The sequence below is a fragment of the Geospiza fortis genome, unplaced genomic scaffold (genome assembly GCF_000277835.1).
Source record: "Geospiza fortis unplaced genomic scaffold, GeoFor_1.0 scaffold111, whole genome shotgun sequence".
Lineage (NCBI taxonomy): Eukaryota > Metazoa > Chordata > Aves > Passeriformes > Thraupidae > Geospiza > Geospiza fortis.
Genome location: NW_005054321.1, coordinates 5,996,156 through 6,015,488, shown reverse-complemented (window position 1 = coordinate 6,015,488; position 19,333 = coordinate 5,996,156). Strand labels below are relative to the sequence as shown.

General features: G+C 47.0%; 1 protein-coding gene across 1 annotated transcript; it reads right to left on the bottom strand.

Moving 5' to 3' along the window:
• Nucleotides 1–15,208: 15,208 nt before the first annotated feature.
• Nucleotides 15,209–19,035, bottom strand: TRIB1 (tribbles pseudokinase 1). The gene is made up of 2 exons (XM_014306899.2): nt 18,746–19,035; nt 15,209–16,741 (listed from the first exon to the last, which is right to left on the bottom strand). Exons 1-2 carry the CDS (start codon nt 18,898–18,900, stop codon nt 16,273–16,275), a joined length of 624 nt encoding a protein of 207 aa, XP_014162374.1. The 5' UTR covers nt 18,901–19,035; the 3' UTR covers nt 15,209–16,272.
• Nucleotides 19,036–19,333: the final 298 nt, after the last annotated feature.

Genomic DNA, 19,333 nt, shown 5'->3' with positions numbered 1-19,333 from the left:
GAGCAGGCTTTTAGAGCTTGGCAGTTGTACAGAGCTCATCCTGGTGAAGGAGGACAGAGGTCTTGGGCTTCTGAGAGCATCAAAATGCTTTTGACTCTGACTCTTTACAACTGACCTGAGTAGACTGCACGAGTCCATGTGGATGCTGTTAAATTGATTCAAATCAGGAAGATAGGACAAGCTAACAGCAGTATGAGAGGAGAACAGCAGACAAGCTGCTCCAACATGCCTCTGCTAGACACATGCCTCAGTGCCCAGAACACCTATGTGCAGTCTGGGGTTGAGTTTCTGTGTGCTTTTCAGGTTGAATATTTACCTGTACTTAACAACTATGTATCAGTATCTGCTGCATTCCCCCCTCACTGTCCCAAACAGTCCCCTCAATAGTACAGTAAACAGTTGCTTTGTCTTTTGTCTTTATTAGTCCCACAGGAGACAATATTGCCTTTGCTTATGACCCTGTGCTCCTGCTGGCACGGCTGTGTTCCTGCCAGAGCACGTATTAGTTCCTGAGCTCAGGGTGCTTACAATCTGTTTTGTTATGTGCTGACACAGACACACACACGCTGGCTGTCCCTAATGACGTGAGGCTGTCAGAAAACTGAGAGCTAAATTCCAGGTGGCCATGGGGGCTATACAGGATCTAAAACACTGTAGGATGTCTCCCTATATCTCAGAGCTGATTTCAAAGGAACAGAGAGGCTAAAGCAGGGGTGGGAAGAAAGAAAGTAAAAATGGTGATTTACAGGCCTAAACAGTCTTCTGGCACTGATGGTCCTGATGTGGCTTTCTCTTGCCAGGGAATGGTCTTTGCCTAGCTGAGCTGCCCATCCTGAGAGCATGAGGGTATCTGAGCTCCCTCGGGTCCTGCTCCAAATCCCCAGTCATGGTGGCATGGGCCCTGCACTCCGCTAGCTTCGGTTTCATCATTCCACACATCTCCTGGCGCAGGCAGGCATGGGAAGCAGTTCTTGGCAGCTGCCTCTGGAACCACATTAGGACTGTACTATAGGAGTTACTGCCACTGAGATGTCCTCATCTTCATCTGGCTCCGTCAAAGGGAGCCACTGCCCTTCCTCCAGGAGAGACCACAGAAGGAGCACAGCAGGTACAGAAAGGAAAGCCCAGCATCGAGAAGGGATAGACATCTGCTTCAGCTGGGAAGCCTGGCTGTCTACAAAGCAGCTTAAAAGGTTATCCTAGGTAAAAGGAGGCAAACAAAGCAAACTTGTGGGCTTGTTTCCGTGGATACTTGCCTGGAAGTGGAGGCATCCTTTAGAAGTCTTCATAGCCGCAGTGCCATGGATTGTTATGAATCACTTGGGACAAATACATCCTCAAAGCAACAATGACTTTTTAGTCCATTGTAAGTAGCTCATGTGTTGATGTTTTAGAGAATAACATTGCTTAATGTGTTTATACTTTCTGAAGGATGACGCAAGAATGTCTCTTTATAAGGTAACTAGCTCTTGTGGAAGGATCCATATGGCAGGTACAGCATTCACAGCACTGTTATCCAGAGCATCCTGTTGTCATTTGCACAGGTTTTTTTTCAGGTGTTTAGACATATACTTTGTCACTGATAATATTTTTTTACTCCAGCAGATACGTGCATGGCACCCTTTTACAGCTCCTTTCAATTTTGCTTGCCGCAGGGGCAAAACAATTTTCAGAACTTCCAAAAAAAATGTAGTGAGCTCCCTTATGTGTGTTTATGTAGCCTTTCATCAAAGACTATAGAAAGAGGCCATGTGGTCTTGTGGCTAGATCAAAGCTAGAAACTCCTGAGATCTAATCTGGGCTGAGCCAGTGACTCACTGGGTGGTTTTGGCAAGTCACATGATCTGTTTGCTCAAGTTCTATCCAGCTGAAAAAGGCAGGAGAAATACATGCAGAGTCCAACCTGAGCTTTCCAGCACAGATGTATTTACAGGAAATAATCTAAATTGATATACCACACTACATACTGCAGTTAATACTCTGTAACAAGGATACCAGGCTTCTGGCAATACATACTGACTTTGGACCTGTGGCTCTTTCTGTGCATCTGCAGTTCTCAAACAATCTCAACACATGCAGGACTACCTGAAGAAGGGTATATATGATATATGGGTGCAATCCCTCTGGGTGAATCCTTAGGATCTTGCTCTGCAGTCACACTTTTCACCCCATTTTTTAACCCACCTCCTACAGTGGGTTATCACACATTGTCCCCTGCAGTGGCAAAGGAGTGTGTTCAGTTCTCCTTCCAGGCTGACTAGATGAGAGAGTTGGGGCTGTTCAGCCTGGAGAAAAGGATACTCTCAGTAGACCTTGTAGCAAATGCAAGTATGTAAAGGAGCTACAAGAGAGCTGGAGAGAACCTCTTGCAATGGCATGTAGGGATAAGATAAGGGAGAATGGATTTAAACTGAAAGAAGGTATGTTTAGACTGGACAGAAGGAAGAAATTCTTTACTGTAAGGGTGGTGAGACAGTGGAACAAGTTGCCCAGAAATGTTATGAATGTCCCATCCCTGGCAGTGTTCAAGGCCAGATTGGATGGGGCTTTGAGCCACCTGGTCTAGTGGGAAGTGTCCCTGCCCAGGTTGGAGCCAAATGATATTTTAAGGTCCCTGACAACCTAAACCATTCTATGGTTCTGTGATTCTATTATTTTATTACCCTTTTACCAGACCTTCTCATGACTCAGTGTGTGAAGGTGCACAGGTCCTTCATACATGCATACAACAGCATTTTTGCTTTGCTTGTGCCTGTAATGCTGCTCTCAGGTTACATCTGAGTGGGAAAAGCCCAACACAGCAGCTGCCTGATCCCAATCTTCAGTAAGTATTTATCCAACAATTCCTCCTGGAGAGATTCTCCACTGGCAAACAATTTCCCTCATGTCTTTTTCCCTTACACCTGTTTTGAGGCTGAGAACATTCAGGAGGCAATCCTGATCCCAATCTATATTGTAATCCTTTCAGCCCAGCACAGGATGGTGTGAGTAATCTGTTTGCCTGACAGTCATCATACCTGGAGGATGATTGTGTGCCTGAGGTTACCCTGTCATGTGCAGTGCTGTTGTGTCACAGGCCAGGGGGTAGGAAGGGGAGTAAAAGGCTAAAAGGATTCCTGCACAAATCCAAGATTTTCACTATTACTGAAGGCCTCCCATTGTCTGCTCATGCTTGAAAGCCCAATTAATGAGTCCTAGGGTGCTTCTTTGCTTTCATTAGACTGGGTGCACCCTCAGTCATGCAAGCACATGCCTTGCTACCCCTTTTCCTCCCTTCCCCAAAATGAATAATCCAGGAGGCTGAGCGGCAGGCACTTATTGAAACAAGGGGAAGCAGGAGCAAAGTGTCCAATGGCCTGGCATCAACCCCACAACTACAAAATACAATCAACATTCCAGGCACTCCTGGTATCACCTGGAAAATTCCCACCCTCAGTTGCTCCAGTCCCAGGTCTCCCCTCCACACTTCCACTCTTCGTCGCCCTGCCAAAGCACTGGTGGGTTCTCGAGCACGTTTTGTGCCAACACACACTCTAACACAAAGCAATATCTCCAGTGCCAGAGCATCTCATGGTGCTGAATATGGGTGTTCCCATGCCTCTTAAACCTCCATGGGCTGGCTGTACTTTCAGAAATGGCCATGCTTCTCTTATTTTCAGTCATTTGCAAATGAAGCTGCAGCTGAAGAGCCCAGAGGATATCTCATTGCTCAAAGTAAGCTTTGAAGATGATTTTGGGAGCAAAAAGAGATTCAGACCCTAAGTCTAAATCTCAGAAGCTGTTTTGAAGTACTAAGGAGCCATCCAGATTCATCTGCAGTGAAGGGAAGGGAGTTTGAACCAAAACTAATCCAAGCTCTTAAAAGGATTAAAACCCACTCCTACTTAACACCCTGCCACTGGCCATCCTGCTGATTTTATTCTAAACCCAAAAGAAATTATTCATGTTCATGCCCCAGGGGAAATAAAACCAGTTCTCCCTGAAAATATGCCTGGATTTTCCTGATGGGCTGTGACCAGATTTTGGTAGTGGGAGGCTTCAAGGACGGCTCCTGTGAGAAGCTACCAGAAGCTTTTCCAATGTCCAGCAGAGCCAATGCCAGGCGGCTCCAGGATGGACTCTGTGCTGGCCAAAGCTGAGCCATTCAGAAATGAAAGTAACACCTCTGTGATAACATATTTGAGAAGGAAAAAAGTTACTGTGCAGATGTAATTGCCACCAGAGATGAGCAAGGTGAGAACATGTGAGAGAAACAGCCCTGCAGACAGCCAGGTCAGTGCAGAAGGAGGGGCAGGAGCTGCTCCAGGCACCAGAACTGAGGTTCCCCTGCAGCCCATGGTGCAGCCCATGGTGAGGCATCTGTGCCCCTGCAGCCCATGGGGGACCATGGGGGTGCAGAGATCCACCTGCAGCCCTTGGAGGAGACCTTGGCTGAAACAAGGAGATTCCTGAAAAAGAGCTGTGACCCTGTGGGATACCTGTGACCTGTGGGCAGGGACCCATGGAGCCATGGAGAGAGGAGTCACCCTGGAGCAGTGTCCTGGTACAGCTTGTGACCAGGTGAGGGACCCGTGCTGAAGCAGCTTGTCCCTGAAGGACTGCACCTGGTAGAAGAGTGACCCACACTGCAGCAGTTTGTGGAGAGCTGCAGCCCATGGGAAGGCTCACACTGGAGAAGTTTGTGGAGGACTGACTCCTGTGGGGGCCCCTCATGCTGGAGCAGGAGAACAACTATCCCCAGGTAGTGACAGAAACAATCTGTGATAAAATGACCATAACACCCATTCCCATCTCCCTGTGCCACTGAGGGAGAGGAGATAGAACTTGGGATGGAGGTAGGGGTGGAGGTAAGGTGTTTCCAAGATTTATTTTAATTCTCATTATCTTGCTCTGATTTTGTTAGCAGTAAATTCAGTTAATATCTCCAATTTGAGTCTGTTTTGCCTAGGAAAGTATTTGGTGAATGATCTCTCCCAGTACTTCCGTGGGCACAACAGGACTTCAGTGCTGGGCTTGTCCTTCCCATCACAGCAGCCACAGCCAGACACCCATCCCCACTGCCCAGACTGGACAGGGAGCCAGGGGACTGCACAATGCAGGTTTACAAGTCAGGGTCTGAAACTTGAAACAAAACATCATCAAACTCCAGCAGTGTTTGTGCTGGAGTTGTCCATCTCCTGTGCTCCACTGAATATATTAACAAGTAGTAGCACAGTAAATTCTAAGATGCAGTGGAGTAATTAAAACAATAAAATCTTTAAGATTGAGATTGTCTTTTATTGTCCACCCACAACGTGAACAGAAAAAGAGATCTTTATATCTGTATCAGCTCTTTAAAAGAGATTCCTGAAAACAGGCTAGGAAACAGCACCCTTTCCCAGCATAGAAACAATAAGAGACAGAAAGGACAGAAAGTTCCGTCCTCTGCAAGGCTGTAATCCTGTCCTGCTCCTTCCCATCTTCTTATCTCATGCCCTGGTTCCCCCAAAGCCTCTCCAATAAACTTTCCACACTGGGACTCATTGGATCTGAGATGAGCAATTCTTGCATTTTGCACGTGGCTGAATTTCAGTCCAGTGAGTAAAAATACCCCAACAGCTGAATTTGGGAAAAGGAACTTCCCATCTGTGTGTCAAGTATGGGAAGAGTCACAACTTCTGCCCCCAGCTCATATGGCTCTGCCCTGGACAGTAAAGCCCAGAGCAGGGCTTTACTTGCACAAAATGCTGATGCCAACAAATACCATAGTAGTGGAAGTAGCTTTAACAAAACCCTGCTGCTAGCACAGCCCTTCTGAACCCCAGCTGCTTTTTCTTTTTTTTTTTTTTTAATTGTTTTGAAAGTTAATTGTTGAGCCTCACAAAAAAAGTAAAAAATTGGAGTTAGGCAACTATGCCAAGGTTAAATTGGGTCAAATCCTGAAATCTTGACTTCAGGCCAGACTCTACAGTTCCCACTGATTTATACAGGAATGTTGCATGCACTGGAGAATTTCTCCCTGGTTTGCTCCTAGGGCTCTGCTGAGTTTGAATCTCTACGTTTGACCCCATAGAATGGCATCACAGAGTGCAGGCCAAGCCTGATTTACTCAGATTACAGTGGTTTTGTTATAATTTATGCCAGAGCAAAACTCCTGAGTATACACTGAATGTAGCTGCCTTAAGTCAGAGCTAAATTTCTAGATACACCCTTACGATCTGGGTGGGGATTTTCTGCATGTGGGATCTGTGGAACTAGATACCCCAAGCATGGAAACTGGATCATCCCTGCAGAAGGCTTAGTGGAGCTGCCAGGGTTTAGTTGCAGCTCTCTGCTTGCTCAGAGGCATCTGGTTTGAGCGAAGCCTCTTGAACTCCCACCAGTGGGGACCCACACGGGCTCACAGCAGAGAGCTCCGTGCCCTGCTGGTCACTCCTCTCCCTGGCTGTCTTTGCTTCCATAACTCCTTGGTATTTTTTAACATTTTGCTAGCAAAGGAGGAGAAACTGGGATTGGAGATGGCTCCACCATGCTGGGTGTCCTTGTCACCAGGAGCATCCTCAGCTGGCCCATAAAGGAAAGACCCAGCTCCCTCAGGCTGCCCAGCATAGAAGCAGATATGAGATGAAAAGGTATTTTTGTGTGATTTCTGAGTATGCTTTTTCTATACACACTCAGAGTGACTTATATTCTCCTTCTTTTGAACAGCTGCAGCAGTCTGGATCAAGGCTGTATCACTATCCACATACTTTTTTTTTATTTAGTTAGTTGCTTCTCAATTTAACTCCTTCCTATTAGATCTTTAACTGAAGAATTTCTCCCATTGTTTTTGAGGACAACTCACATCCCTTGGTAGCGGCAAACATATGTAAGAAAAATGCATTATCCAGTCCATTGGTAGCTTATCCTGTTGGGTGTTTTATGTGACGATCACTGGAAGAATTCACAGTGCTGAACTGTACATTTTCTATGTTTGGCATGTGGTGAGACTAAATAATCCTGTCTGTTACAAAGTCACTCCTGCTAGTTGTTTCCAAATGAATCAATAACCCTTTTAAAGCCACAGCTCTGAGACCATCTACTGCTGTGATCCATCCCCTCTGGCTTTTGAACTGCCTACAGTCATACCCACCATCTGTTACTCCATGCAAGTCATCCCATTGACTCCAAGTGGAGCTGGGGGTGTTCAGGGCTTTGTGTTTAAGTGGCAAACCATGGACACACTTGCACTCCTCTGGTGCTGGGAGTCCATTGCAGCTGGCGTGCTTTCCAAAATGATTCATCCTGACCTTTGCTTGAGACATACAATGGCTTCCTAGCAAAGATGAACCAGATTTCTGGAAGAAACCATAGTGGAAATTTTCTAGAAATAATTGAATGCAATCATTTGCAATGGTCAAAAGATCTGGACACCTGTTTGCTGGAAAAGCAGTGAGGAGGGAGGGGGCAGGTGGACCATCACTCAGCTATCCCAATGCCCAAGGAAGATTAGTACCTGGGTAAAAGGCAGGTGGCAGGTGCTGAAGACAGCAAGACTGAGGTCAAAGTGATGGGAAGAAGAGACATAAAGATTGTATTGCTTCTCTAGAGAACTCTACACAGCACAGAATAATGCAATGATTTATGTTGTTAGGGACCTTAAGTGCCACCTTGCTCCAACCCCCCTGACATGGGCAGGGACATCTTCCACTAGACCAGGTTGCTCAAAGCCCCATCCAACCTGGCCCTGAACACTGCCAGGGATAGGGCATCCGCAGTTTCTCTGAGCAACCTGTTCCAGCGCTTCTTGAGCTTCACAGTAAAGGTTTTCTCCCTAATATCTAATCTAAATCTACCCTTCTTCAGTTTACAACCATTCCCCCCTATTCTATCACTACACGAGAGAGGCCCTTCTCAATGTTTCCTGTAAGGCCCCCTTTAGGTAGAGGAAGATGCTGCAAGGTTTCTCCAGAACCGTCTCTTCTGCAGGCTGAACAGCCCCAGCTCTCTCAGCCTGGAGAAGGCTCCAACCCTCTGGTCATTTTCAGAACCATCTCTGGAATTGCTCAGCAGGTCCATGCCCTTCCTATGTTGGTGGCCCCTAAGCTGAATATGGTATTTCAGGCGGGGTCTCACAAGGGCAGAGGGGAATGCATGTGGCTCTGATCAATCTCACTCTGCCTTCTTGCTGTGGAGAGACTCTCAGCTGCTTGGGATGTGTGTGCTGGGAGCCCCCAGCAGCTCCTTCAGCTCTGAGATTGCAGATGCTGAAGGCAGGCACTGAGCTACATTGACAAACCCAGCCTGTGGAGGTTCCATTGAACCCCTGACAATGAGGTGGGAGGCCTGGTTAGCATCAAACCCCTTTCCACGTGCCACAGGTGCAGGGATTTTGCCAGGGGAGGATGTCAGCTGTAATAAGCAATCTCTTCTATCAGCACACAGCCTGAGCTCCCTGCACCACTCTGCCTGTCACTGGGTGAGGCCTTTTCCTCTCAGGCTCTGACTCATGCCCACATGCGTGAGCAGGATGTGCATCACGGGCCAGTCCCAGGTCAGCAGCTCAGCCCACGGCGCCCTGCCAGCATCCAGCGCCATGCCCAGGGCTGGGGACAAGCTGCATGCCACTGCAGCATCTTCTCTCCAGCACACCTGGACATCCCAGGATGGACCAGCTCCTGCCAGTGCCTAATACTGGCCATACTGTCTGTCTGCAGGCAGCCTGGCTTGCCCAAGGAGCCTGCAGACAGGAGGGTACCTCCTATCTGGGGTCCAGGCCCCATCCTGACACAACAAAAGCACTTTGTCTGCAAAGCCACCCCTGCTCCTTGCTGGAGATTGCTCAGGGCTTTGGCTGCAGTTGGCACACACACATGCAGAGCCTGGGCCACAGCACAGCATGTAAAGGTGCTCCCTCTCTGCTCAAAACACAAATCCTGCTTTTTCCCGTGTGCCCAGAAAGAAAGAAGAAGAGGAGCTTGAGAAAAATGTTACGAAGTCAGGAAATCATTCTGGAGGAGGGGCAGCAGTTCCTCTAACCTTGCACATGGGGAAAGAAAACTATTTGCTGACTTTGCCTTATTTTTTAATTTATTGTTTTGCCAGCTGCTCAGATGAAAGGACAAAACTGCCTGCTATAATGAGGCGGCCAGTCAAGCATGTCTTTGCAGCATGAAGCATCTGGCTGGGACACTAGTAATGAGCAGGGAATAGTCCAAAGGGTTCATGGGACATCCTTTCAAATCTCTCTTTGAACAGAGAAACTGGACATTTGCTTCTTCTTGCTCACATGAAAATCCAAAATCTCCTGGAGATAATTGCCTTCAGCAGACAGGGCCCTTACATATCAAGGATCACAAGACCCATGATAAAAGATCCCATGAGTTTGCTGATTAAGCCTTTCTGCCCACTGGGCTCAAGTCCTCACCACTCTGGGGGCTGTGGGTGCCTCAGAAGGCTCTTGACCTGCACAGAGCCCAGTGTCACCTCCAGTCCCCATGGGGAGTGAGGGCAGCAAAAAGATCCTCCAAAACTGGGCCAGCTGCTCCTCTGTAGTCATTCCTGTTATATTGCTATTGTTTGAAACATATTCCCCTTCCAAGCAAGGTAATTTATTGAAGCAGTGCCAAGATCTGCTGTGGAATTCATTGCTGCAGGATTTTGAGACCCCAAGGTACAGATAGAGTCACAGCAAGGGCCAAGCAAGGCTTCCAGCGATAGGAAGGTCCTTGCAGGATGCTTAAATACCAAGGTGGGTATCAGTGGGCCACAGTGTCATAGAATCATGCAATGCTTTGGGTTGGAAGGGACCTTAAAGACCATCTAGTTCCAAATCCCCCACTGTGGGCAGGCACACCTTCCACTAGACCATGTGGCTCAAAGCCTAGCCCAGCCTGGCCTTGAACACTTCCAAGGTTGGGGCATCCTCAGCCTCTCTGGACAGCCTGTTCCAGTGTCTCACTACACCCACAGTAAAGAATTTCTTCCCAACCTAAACCAACCCTCTTTCAGCTTAAAACCGTTACTGCTTGTCCTATCACTACAGTCCCTGATAAGGAGTCTCTGATAACGAGTCCCTCTCCATCCCTCCTGTAGGTCCCCTTTAGGTGCTGTGTCCCTGTGCTGCAAGGAAACACCTCAGGAGGTGCCTGCTGGGCACCAGCCACACTCCCTGCACATCTGTAGGCATCAGGCAAGCACACGTGCTTCTCCTGGGGCCAGAGGGACCTGACAGCTTCCCCAGATCCACCATCCTGCCTTCTCCCAGATCCAGGAGCTTGGGCACAGGCAGGAGGGTCAGGAAGAGCAGGGCTCCCCACCACTCTTGTCAGCCAGCAACTTCATAAATGCACCAGGTGGGTTTTGCACTTTCACCTGATGTTTGAGGGTTATTGCCCCCCTGCTTAGCAACAGAGGCTGCTGACTGAACTTTGTGAGCCTAACTCTGCTGCCATGAGTCACTGGGGAAAACACTCACACCATGCATCCCACTGCCCATCTGCAAAGTCATTCTCACTGCGTGCACAAATCTTGCCCCAAATTATGTGGGTATTTTGTCTCCAGTTGTTAGTGCAGCAAAGGAAACTCGTGGTATTTGAGCCTCAGTGAGGCTATGAATCTGACAAGTTGAGACTTGACAGGGATGTTATCACAGGGCCCAACAATGGCTTTACACTCAATTACATTTATGGTTTCTTCAATTCATCTAAATGTTTATGGCTTTTTCACTACCAGGAAGTTAAAGAAAATTTTTTTTAAAAATCATGAAAAGGAAAACAAATTTCTGTAATGAACAATTTGCTGGTGCAAGGCTCTGAGACAGGAAAGAAACTGAGCAACTATCTTGGGTGGTGGGGAAGAGTCATTTTCTGTGGTGACCAGAGCTATATTTGATTTCTTAGGCAATGTCAGCTTTTGCATGCTACATTCTTTGGCTAATTGCCAGCACGATGTGTAATACTTTAGCCACACTGTTGTTACTTAATCCTTTCCTAATCTGCAATTTGCGCAAGAGGAGTAAAATCTAAGCAAAGCCACTGAGAACATCTCCACTAATAATTTATCAAACTCAACTTTTGTTGTTGGCAGGAGACGGCAGTTGATGGAGGTGAATGTTTTCCCACAACAGCGCCGTATCATAAACACAGGGCAGCTGATTCACGCCACACTTATTTTCTGTCATCCACCCTTGGTGTCACCCTGATATTTCTTCGAATGATAAGCCTGTGTGTGTGTGCTCACAACACACCGCCGAGGCCCCAGTTTCATCTCTTTGTGCAAATTACACATTAATTAACCATTAATAACAGTGGGAGTTGCAGGCAGAAATCCACACCCGCCGTGATGAGACCGTGCCCTTGGTGAGCGAGTGCCTTATTAATCACCTGCACCTCAGCTGGAGCTCCTGCACAGCCCTGCCAGACAAACGCCCCGCAGAGGGAAGCGCTCACCAGCCCTAATCCTGCCTTAAAGAAAAGCCTTACCTCTTGCTCTATGAATTTTATTTATTTTGGTCCTCTGGGCAGTGCTTGCTGTTGTTAGAAACATGATTGCTTCATACAGTTATGTTAATGTTTGCATTTGACAGAATGTAATTGATACTTCGGCTGCTCCAGTTTCAAAGCCAAATTAGGAAATGAAGTGCTGCACATTAGCTTGTTTAGCTGGTTAAATACTGTAAATAAATACATGCAGGGCAATGAAAACTAATGAGTTTTCTTTAAGGCATTTTCTAAATAGCTGGCTTCACAAAAATAAGAAAAAGATGCTGCTGTGAACTCATATCCTGAAGGATTTCTCATTTTGCTGCAACAAAAGTTGATCCTGTCTGAAATCTAAACACTGGATTTCACTTGGAGAAAAGGATTTTGCAAGTTATGGAGGAATCATGGCAAGAACTGTTGCAAATTTCACGGTACTTTTATCAACAATACTTCTGTGACATTGCATTTAACAAAGCAATTTTTTGCAAGGGATTAATTCAGACTGTGGTTATGTCAAGTTATTCTCCTCAATGCTCACTAGAAAAACATCTTTGTAAGAAGTATTTGTGCTGCTAAATCTGTGCACTGCCATAAGGCTGAATGTTAGGCTTTTTTCCCTGACAGAATGCAACAGCATGAAAAAAGTAGGGAAAAAATTTTGGTTTTCTATAAAGAGATAATCTGTTGAGAATTACTTGACAGAGTGCTCTCAGCACTGCTGGAATAATAAGTGTTTCTCAAGTTATCTGTCAGGCCTGCCCTCAGTGCATTAAAGGAGAGCTAGAGGAGAGTGTTGCACTGGTGCTGTGATCCAGCCAAGGGCAATGAATTTTCTTCTTGTACATCTATAAAATAACCCTGTTCTTTCACCCCTTTGCTGTCATAAATACTATATTGATGCAGAACTGCCCTTGCCTAACTTGAAGGTGTTCTACTAAAATCAGGGCACTGTTTAGCATAGGTAGAGCTGAACCTCTACCAGTCCTTTTTGACTGCAAATAACCTCAGCAGTATCACCTCCTTGGCAGAGATGTTGACCTTAAACCTGAGCTTGCTGAGCTGGCTGTTTTACCTGGCACTTTCAGAGGAAGCTGGTTTACAAATTCTGCTGTGCTACTTCAAAAGAAAATTATTGAACTGGTGCCTAAAATGCAGCTGAAGTACTGAGAGTTGATAAAAATACATACTTAGGATGTAAGATCCATCCTGACTGGGAGGTGGTTGGATGCCGGCTTAGGACACAGACCAGGATGTTGTGAAAAACCTCAACTTTTCCTGTGTTTTTAGCAATAACAGAGCACTGAAGTCTCACAGCACTTTTCAGAGAGGGCACTTTCAAGGTGAAAATGGTGACCAGGTCTGCAAAATACCTAAGAGAGATTCATGTGGTCCTCAGCCAAAAGGACCATTTAAAAATAGACAAACTATGACTCTCTCAAAAAGAAATGTGTGCATTGCATAAATCAAAGTTCTCACACCCACCATCAAAAGTTTAATCACTTAATATGCTGGTTCTTTCAACACATTCTGAAACTTTGTATACAATAATACAAACGATGGGGTAACGAAGCAATAGCAATTTATTCTGCTGTACAAACGGATGTTGCATTATAATCCCTAAAGCAATACAGAGGCTGTTTGCAGATGTTACTACAATTTGGCATTTATTTTAATTGCTCTGCAGCACAGCTCATGTGAAACAAAGTAAGTCACGGGATGACCTACACGTTCACCTACTGAGGGTGACTTAACTGCAAGGGGGAGAAAAAAGTGTTTTGAAAGTTTTTGAGGTTTCACTTAAATACAAACCTGCTGCAGCTGTTTTGAAAGGATGCATCAGGGCTCCTGTCCCAGCCTGAAAGCATGGTAGGGCAGGGGGTAATTTAATCAGCCAGGCTATGCAGTGTGCATATTTTTACAAGTCTTGCAAGAATGACATCAGTAAAGTAACTTGAGATATTTTGGTGTCTGACATTCACTCAGCAAGTGCTAAGAAAATATGCTTACTGCACAGATCACTGGCTTCACAGAGTGGGAGTCAAGGTAACTCATGAGAGTCAGCGCACTTTGCTTTATCACTGACCAGGTCCCTATTCCCTCCTTTTCACTTTCCACTCCCCTTCTAAAAGTAAAAGCTGTTTTTAAAGTTGCTCCTGCTCAAGGAGCTGCCTAAAAGCAGTTGCTCCACTAAACAGATTTCAAGCAAAAGGACAAAGTTAAACATGAGGCAAAGTATAAATAAAAATCAAGACTCTCTTCCTCCTCCTTTCCACTTGTGAGCGATGATCTCACCGCTCCGGGTGGATTGCAAGGGTGGCTTGATCTCTTTCAGGAAAGCACATTCTTTAACCTTGATACTGCAGCTATATATACTTCTCTCTTCTCACCACAAAGAAAAGCAGCTCTAATAATCCTTCCCTTCATTTTAATGAGAGCACCGTGCTGCCTCCCAGCAGCAGGGTCAAGCCTCTGCCCACGAGCTGTAGCTCCCGTAACACAAATGCTCTTGCTTACTGCCTCTCCTTCTGGCTGCTCACTTTTAGACATCTGAGATCGGATTTTCCACTGGCTGAAGCATCACATTGCCAGGCACACAGGTGCAGGATGACAGCCCTGCTGTGCCACAGCATCTTCTGCTCACAGAGCACAGAGGGAAACAAATGCATGGGCTGAAAGGCAAGAGGGTTTCTAAAATTCAGAGGCAGAGCTCTAACTCCTCTCTCCCTTTTCTTTCAGAGGAGTAGGATATCCCATTTCACATAACCCTAGGGAAATCCCAAGCCCTTTCCACCTCACAAGAGGCAGGATCCATCCTCTCTCCCCACTGTCCCTGGGGATTCAATCCCAGGCTGAGTTGAGGGAGTTCAGGCTAAGGCATGATGGAATGCATATACAGACCATAGAGGAGCTGATAGTCTCTAAGGACAAACCCCAGTTTTTCAGATTAAACCAGACACACTGAGCTGCATTCCTCTTGAGACACCACAAGAACTGGGGACAAACATTATGAAACCAAGTTTATTAAAACTTTCTACAAGTCAGACTTTATCATCCAGGTTTCCACAGACATATACATATGTACAAATTGGACATAGTGTTTTTAGCTTTTCTGGCAGAATTTTCTACCAATATATACAAATGTACTGTTTTTCATAGAAGGGTTAAACTGTATCACAGATACAAATGTCAAGCAATCATGAGAGGTTTAGTGCAATGGAGAGCTGGAGCGCTCTGCTCTTAATGCTCATGATTCTGTCAAGTTAGTATTGCCAACAATAATTCACATTAAACTGCTCTTCAACACCTCTTATTAAGACAAAGTACAACAAAACAAGAAAATAAAACCCCAAACAGTAAGGTATGTACAAAGTACACAGTCCATGAGGTATACATGGTATTCTTGCAACGCGTGGTGGGACTGCAGCTTGCCAGAGTTAACCCTTAAAATGACTTCACTCAAACTGGGTGGTGTTGGGAACGTGCATCACCCACCTCACGGCCATTTTAGAAGCCACATTCTTGCCTAAGGTGAATGGACATCTCTGCATAAACCACTGGACACCTGTGAAACTAAGCAGAAATCTTAGGCAGGACTAAGCTTTACTTACCCCCAACCCAGGAAGCTAATGATTCAGATATATTCATTATTCACACATATTGGAAAGACTATGAATAATCATGCAAAATAAAAACAAAAAAAACAAAATTAAAAAAAAAAAAAAAGAAAAAAAAAAAAAAAAAAAAAAAAATAAAAAAAAAAAAAAAGGAAAAAAATAGGCGGGGGAGGCTGGAGGCATACCTGAATAATCAACTAAGGGTGTACAGAGATTTTACTCTTAAGACTAATTTTTTGTGGGGGTGGAGGGGGAAAGAGGAGGTGATGTGGTATTTTTAAGAGTTAAGCCGGTTGAAAAACACGGCCATGTTTACAGGTACTGTACAAGACACCCCTTATCCTTTCCAGGGGAAGGTGCCCCAGCCGATAGTGTTACGGTTTGGTAAACGGATACGTTTTGGCACTCGGAGCTAACGAGACCTGCTACTTGACAAGCTTGCTGAGGGCATAAAGTTATATAGGCTACACCGTGGTAACATGAGGCTTAAGTCTATTTAAAACGCTTTCCTGGACAGCGAATGGAATCAGAAGGGATCCAGCTGGGAGATCCACTGGTTTCTGCTTCAGAAAGAACCACAGCAGTGATTTGTCTTACGGGTGGATCTAGGAGCTTCATGCCTCTGAAAGCAGGATCAGCTGGAGGAGCAGCAGCGAGCAGAGAGCTGGCCGTGGTGGGTGAAGACCTCCTTCCCTCATTAATGTGTGCTTACAGTCAGAGAGCTGCTTTGTGAGCTGGCTGCTGGGGCACGCCGAGGCAATTCCCCTCTTAAACATTTCTGTCAGATTTGTTCAGGCAGAGGTGTGCCATGTGCCCCTCTGCCCCTACACATCGTGGCCAGGGCTCCACACCTCTGCAGCCACTGCAGGAAAGCAGAAGGAGCTGCCTTTCCATCCCACACCTTGCCAGACGTAAGACTCTGCAGCCAAGATGTGACCAGGTACACCAGAGGAGGATGCGGGAGGCAGAAGAGCCAGAGAGTTCTCACAAGGCTGCACAAGTTCTCCAGGGCTGGTGGGACCGACCAGCAGAGCAAGAGGATGGAACTCTGAGTACACTTACGGAGTGGAGACCTCCAGGGTGGCATTCATTTAGACAAGGTCACTTTTCTGACCATACTGGCACTTTAAGATGCTGTTGAGTTTGCAGAAGTGGGAAAATGAAACCCCACAAAGATGCCGGAGGTAAGAACCGACAAGGTTTTTGAGATTTCGGGGTTAGCAGAAGAAGGAACTAATATCATCACTGTCTCCATGATATTCTGGGACAATCTGATCTGAAGCTCCCGTCTCCTGGTCTGTATATCCAGGCTCCAAGACTGCCTCAAACCAAGGATGAAGCAAGATCTCTGGAGCAGTGAGTCTTTCGGAAGGCTCCCGCCGCAGGAGGCTGCGGATGAGGCAGCGGGCTTTGGGGGAGACGTGGTCAGGAATACAGAACTGTCCACGCCGGATTTTGGAAAACAGAGTGCTAGGGTCTGAGTCATGGAAGGGATAGCGTCCCACCAGCAGGGTATAAAGCATCACTCCCAAACTCCACACATCGGCCGATTTTCCAGAGTAAGTCCCTGTCGTGTTCAGGATCTCAGGACTGACGTACGCCGGGCAGCCGTGCTTGTCTGACAGTGCATCGTCTTCACCTTTGATGATGTGTGTATCTTCCAGGCTCTCTAGACGCAGCTGAGTCCTAGGGAGGGCAAGAGAGGAAGCCACAGGTGAGAAATAGCAACAGTAGTCGTGAGCAAGCACAGTAAGCCCCTGCCATGGCCCCATTCTCTCTCACATTGGCACGGAGAAAGGAAACACCTCAACTTGCAGTAGAGAAGTTGCCCAGACGCCCGGGAATGTGTAATGGAAGTGCTGCTGTGTGCATCGGGCCAGCATTCAGTGACGCTCATGCTTTTTTATTAACTGGAGATTTTAACAACACAGAGTCTGACTCTTGAAGAACACCAAGTCTCCGCTACCCACGCAGGTTGCAGTGCCACTGCAGGGGGTTAATTGGTGACATGGCACTTTACAGCCACTGTGTGCCCTTTGAGCAAACAGCATCCAGCTGTGAGATTCCACAAACCACAAAACCCCTCTGCACTGGTGAGGATCATTGGCTTCCCTAAGCTTTTTAATTTTTTTTTTCATATTAGTTCGTAATTTATTCTTTTTGCCTTTTGGAGTGTATCACCACACCCACCATCTCCAGGTGGAGATGGGTCCACCCCAACCTCCTATTTTGGAGGGTAAGGGGAGCTCCCCGTCGGCAGGGAAGCCACCAGCCAGCCCTGGAAGGGCTCTGCACTGCCTGGCAGCCTGCTGGGGTGTAGATATGTTGGCTTCAGCCTGTCCTCAGCCTGACCTCGGCAAATACCCATTGGTTCTGCAAACGGAAAATATGACTCAACGAGAACCGTGGGCCCGGGATTGGCTGAGGGAGCCCTGAAACTGCACCTGTGCAGAGCCCGCGTCGCCTGCCATTGCTTAACCCTCTTCTTGCCAAATGTGATGCACATGACATCGCTGTGCAACACGTTATTTCCAAATGAGCGAGACTGTGTGCAACGTAACATTTCAACAAATGTTTCATCTTCTTATGGGAGGGAAAAGATGCAATAGTTTCCTTCAAAGGAATAGCTTTCTTTACACATCAACATATGGCTGCTTCAGAGGGGCAGTGCTGGTTAATTTTCTTATCAAATTCATAAAAGATATCCTGAAGAATCATTAGCCCAGTTTAACAAAACAAAATCCCTTTTCTTTTGCATCCGTAGTATCACCTTACATTTTCATGATATTAAGCACAACTCCATTACAGCTTTTACTTAGTTTTTTAACATTCCTTGGGATAATCAGCTAGTCCAGAGTCAGTTTTGCTGTATTTCTGACTCTGCCACGTGTGGTGAAGCACTGCAAGAGCAGCAAACACTCCAGGGAATACTGAATTATTTCCCTAATCTAAATTTAACAACTAGATACTATGATCTCCTCTATGAACCTAAGCTTTAGGCTAAGTTTTACTGAAGTGATTTTCTTTGATGCAGGATTCCCAAAGCATTATTTAACCATGTGCCACCTTCCCTCCTGTGCGTGCCCACAATCCACAGGCACGGGGTGCATGGGAAGCACGGCAGTGGAGGGGGGATAAAAGCCTTGAAGGGTTCAGCAGCATCATTCTCATCAGCAGAGTGGCTCAGCAAGGAGACCCTACCCAAGTGCTGGGGCTCCACCGTGGGTCACAAGGCAACTCTCCCGAGGAGGGACCAGAGCTCCAGCTCCTCACATCTCCTGCTCCCCCAGCTGGACTGCTTCCTCCCGCCACACCTCAGCCTCCCCCCTCTCCCTCTCTGCCTTTTATTCATTTGACACTGAATGAGTGGCACACATGACATCTTCTGGCGCTAACGAGCATCTGAACTATCATCCCTTTGTCTGTCAGCGGGTTTCACTGAACTTCTGCTGAATGAGAGGAAGCTCCCGGCGAGCTTCCTCCCTTTCATCAGTCAAGATCTAAGAGGGAGTGCGCCCCGGTTAGATTCGTGACCTACTACACACACGTGATGAGGACCTACTCGAATTGCTCGCAGGTGATGCCCGGCTGACGGGGCTGTTTCCACTCCCTGGGACGCTTTTTGTGTCTCTGGATGTGGCATTCCTCCCTCCCCACTCACCCCAGGGCTGGCTGCTGACAGCCATTTACCTTTCTTCATTAGAGAAGACAAATTTCCTGAGCTTGAGGTCACCAAGTACGATGGCTGACTGGTGGCAGTGAGCTACAGCGGAGACAATCTGCTTGAACAGACGGGCAGCCTCCTCTTCCCTCAGCCTCTTGCAGCTCCTCACGTAGGAGTGCATGTCCCCAAAGTCCTTTTCAAAGAACACATAGGCCTTGGTGTCCCCGAGAATGACTTCGACAACCCCGGTGATGTTTCTGTGCGACGGCAGCTGAATGTAAGGTCGGATCTTGTCCTGGTAGTGTTTGAGGGGGAACACCTGTATAGAGCAAATTAAACCCAAATTCGTTCTCAAGGGCGTTGAAAGCTGCAGCTCGCGTAGCAACTCTCCCCAAACAATGACGAGAGAGCTGGAGGGGAGCCAGGGCTCGGCAAGACCGGCAGGAGCGGCTACCGAGACCCTTCCTGTTCGTTGTATATTGAAAGGCTGGGGGGAAAACTAAAACAAACCACCATTCCCACAGCCTCTGGGGGGAAGGCGCTCCGAGGCAAGCCGGAGTCCCGGCTCACTCGCAGGGCGTGCAAACGCCGCCGGGGGCTGGCCGGGCGCTCCC

Excerpts from the sequence above, each read along its gene's own strand:
- TRIB1 (XM_014306899.2), bottom strand. The coding sequence starts at position 18,900 with ATGCACTCCTACGTGAGGAGCTGCAAGAGGCTGAGGGAAGAGGAGGCT. Across the intron at positions 16,742-18,745 it reads GTCTTCTCTAATGAAGAAAG|GACTCAGCTGCGTCTAGAGA; the intron begins GTAAATGGCTGT and ends TGCCCTCCCTAG.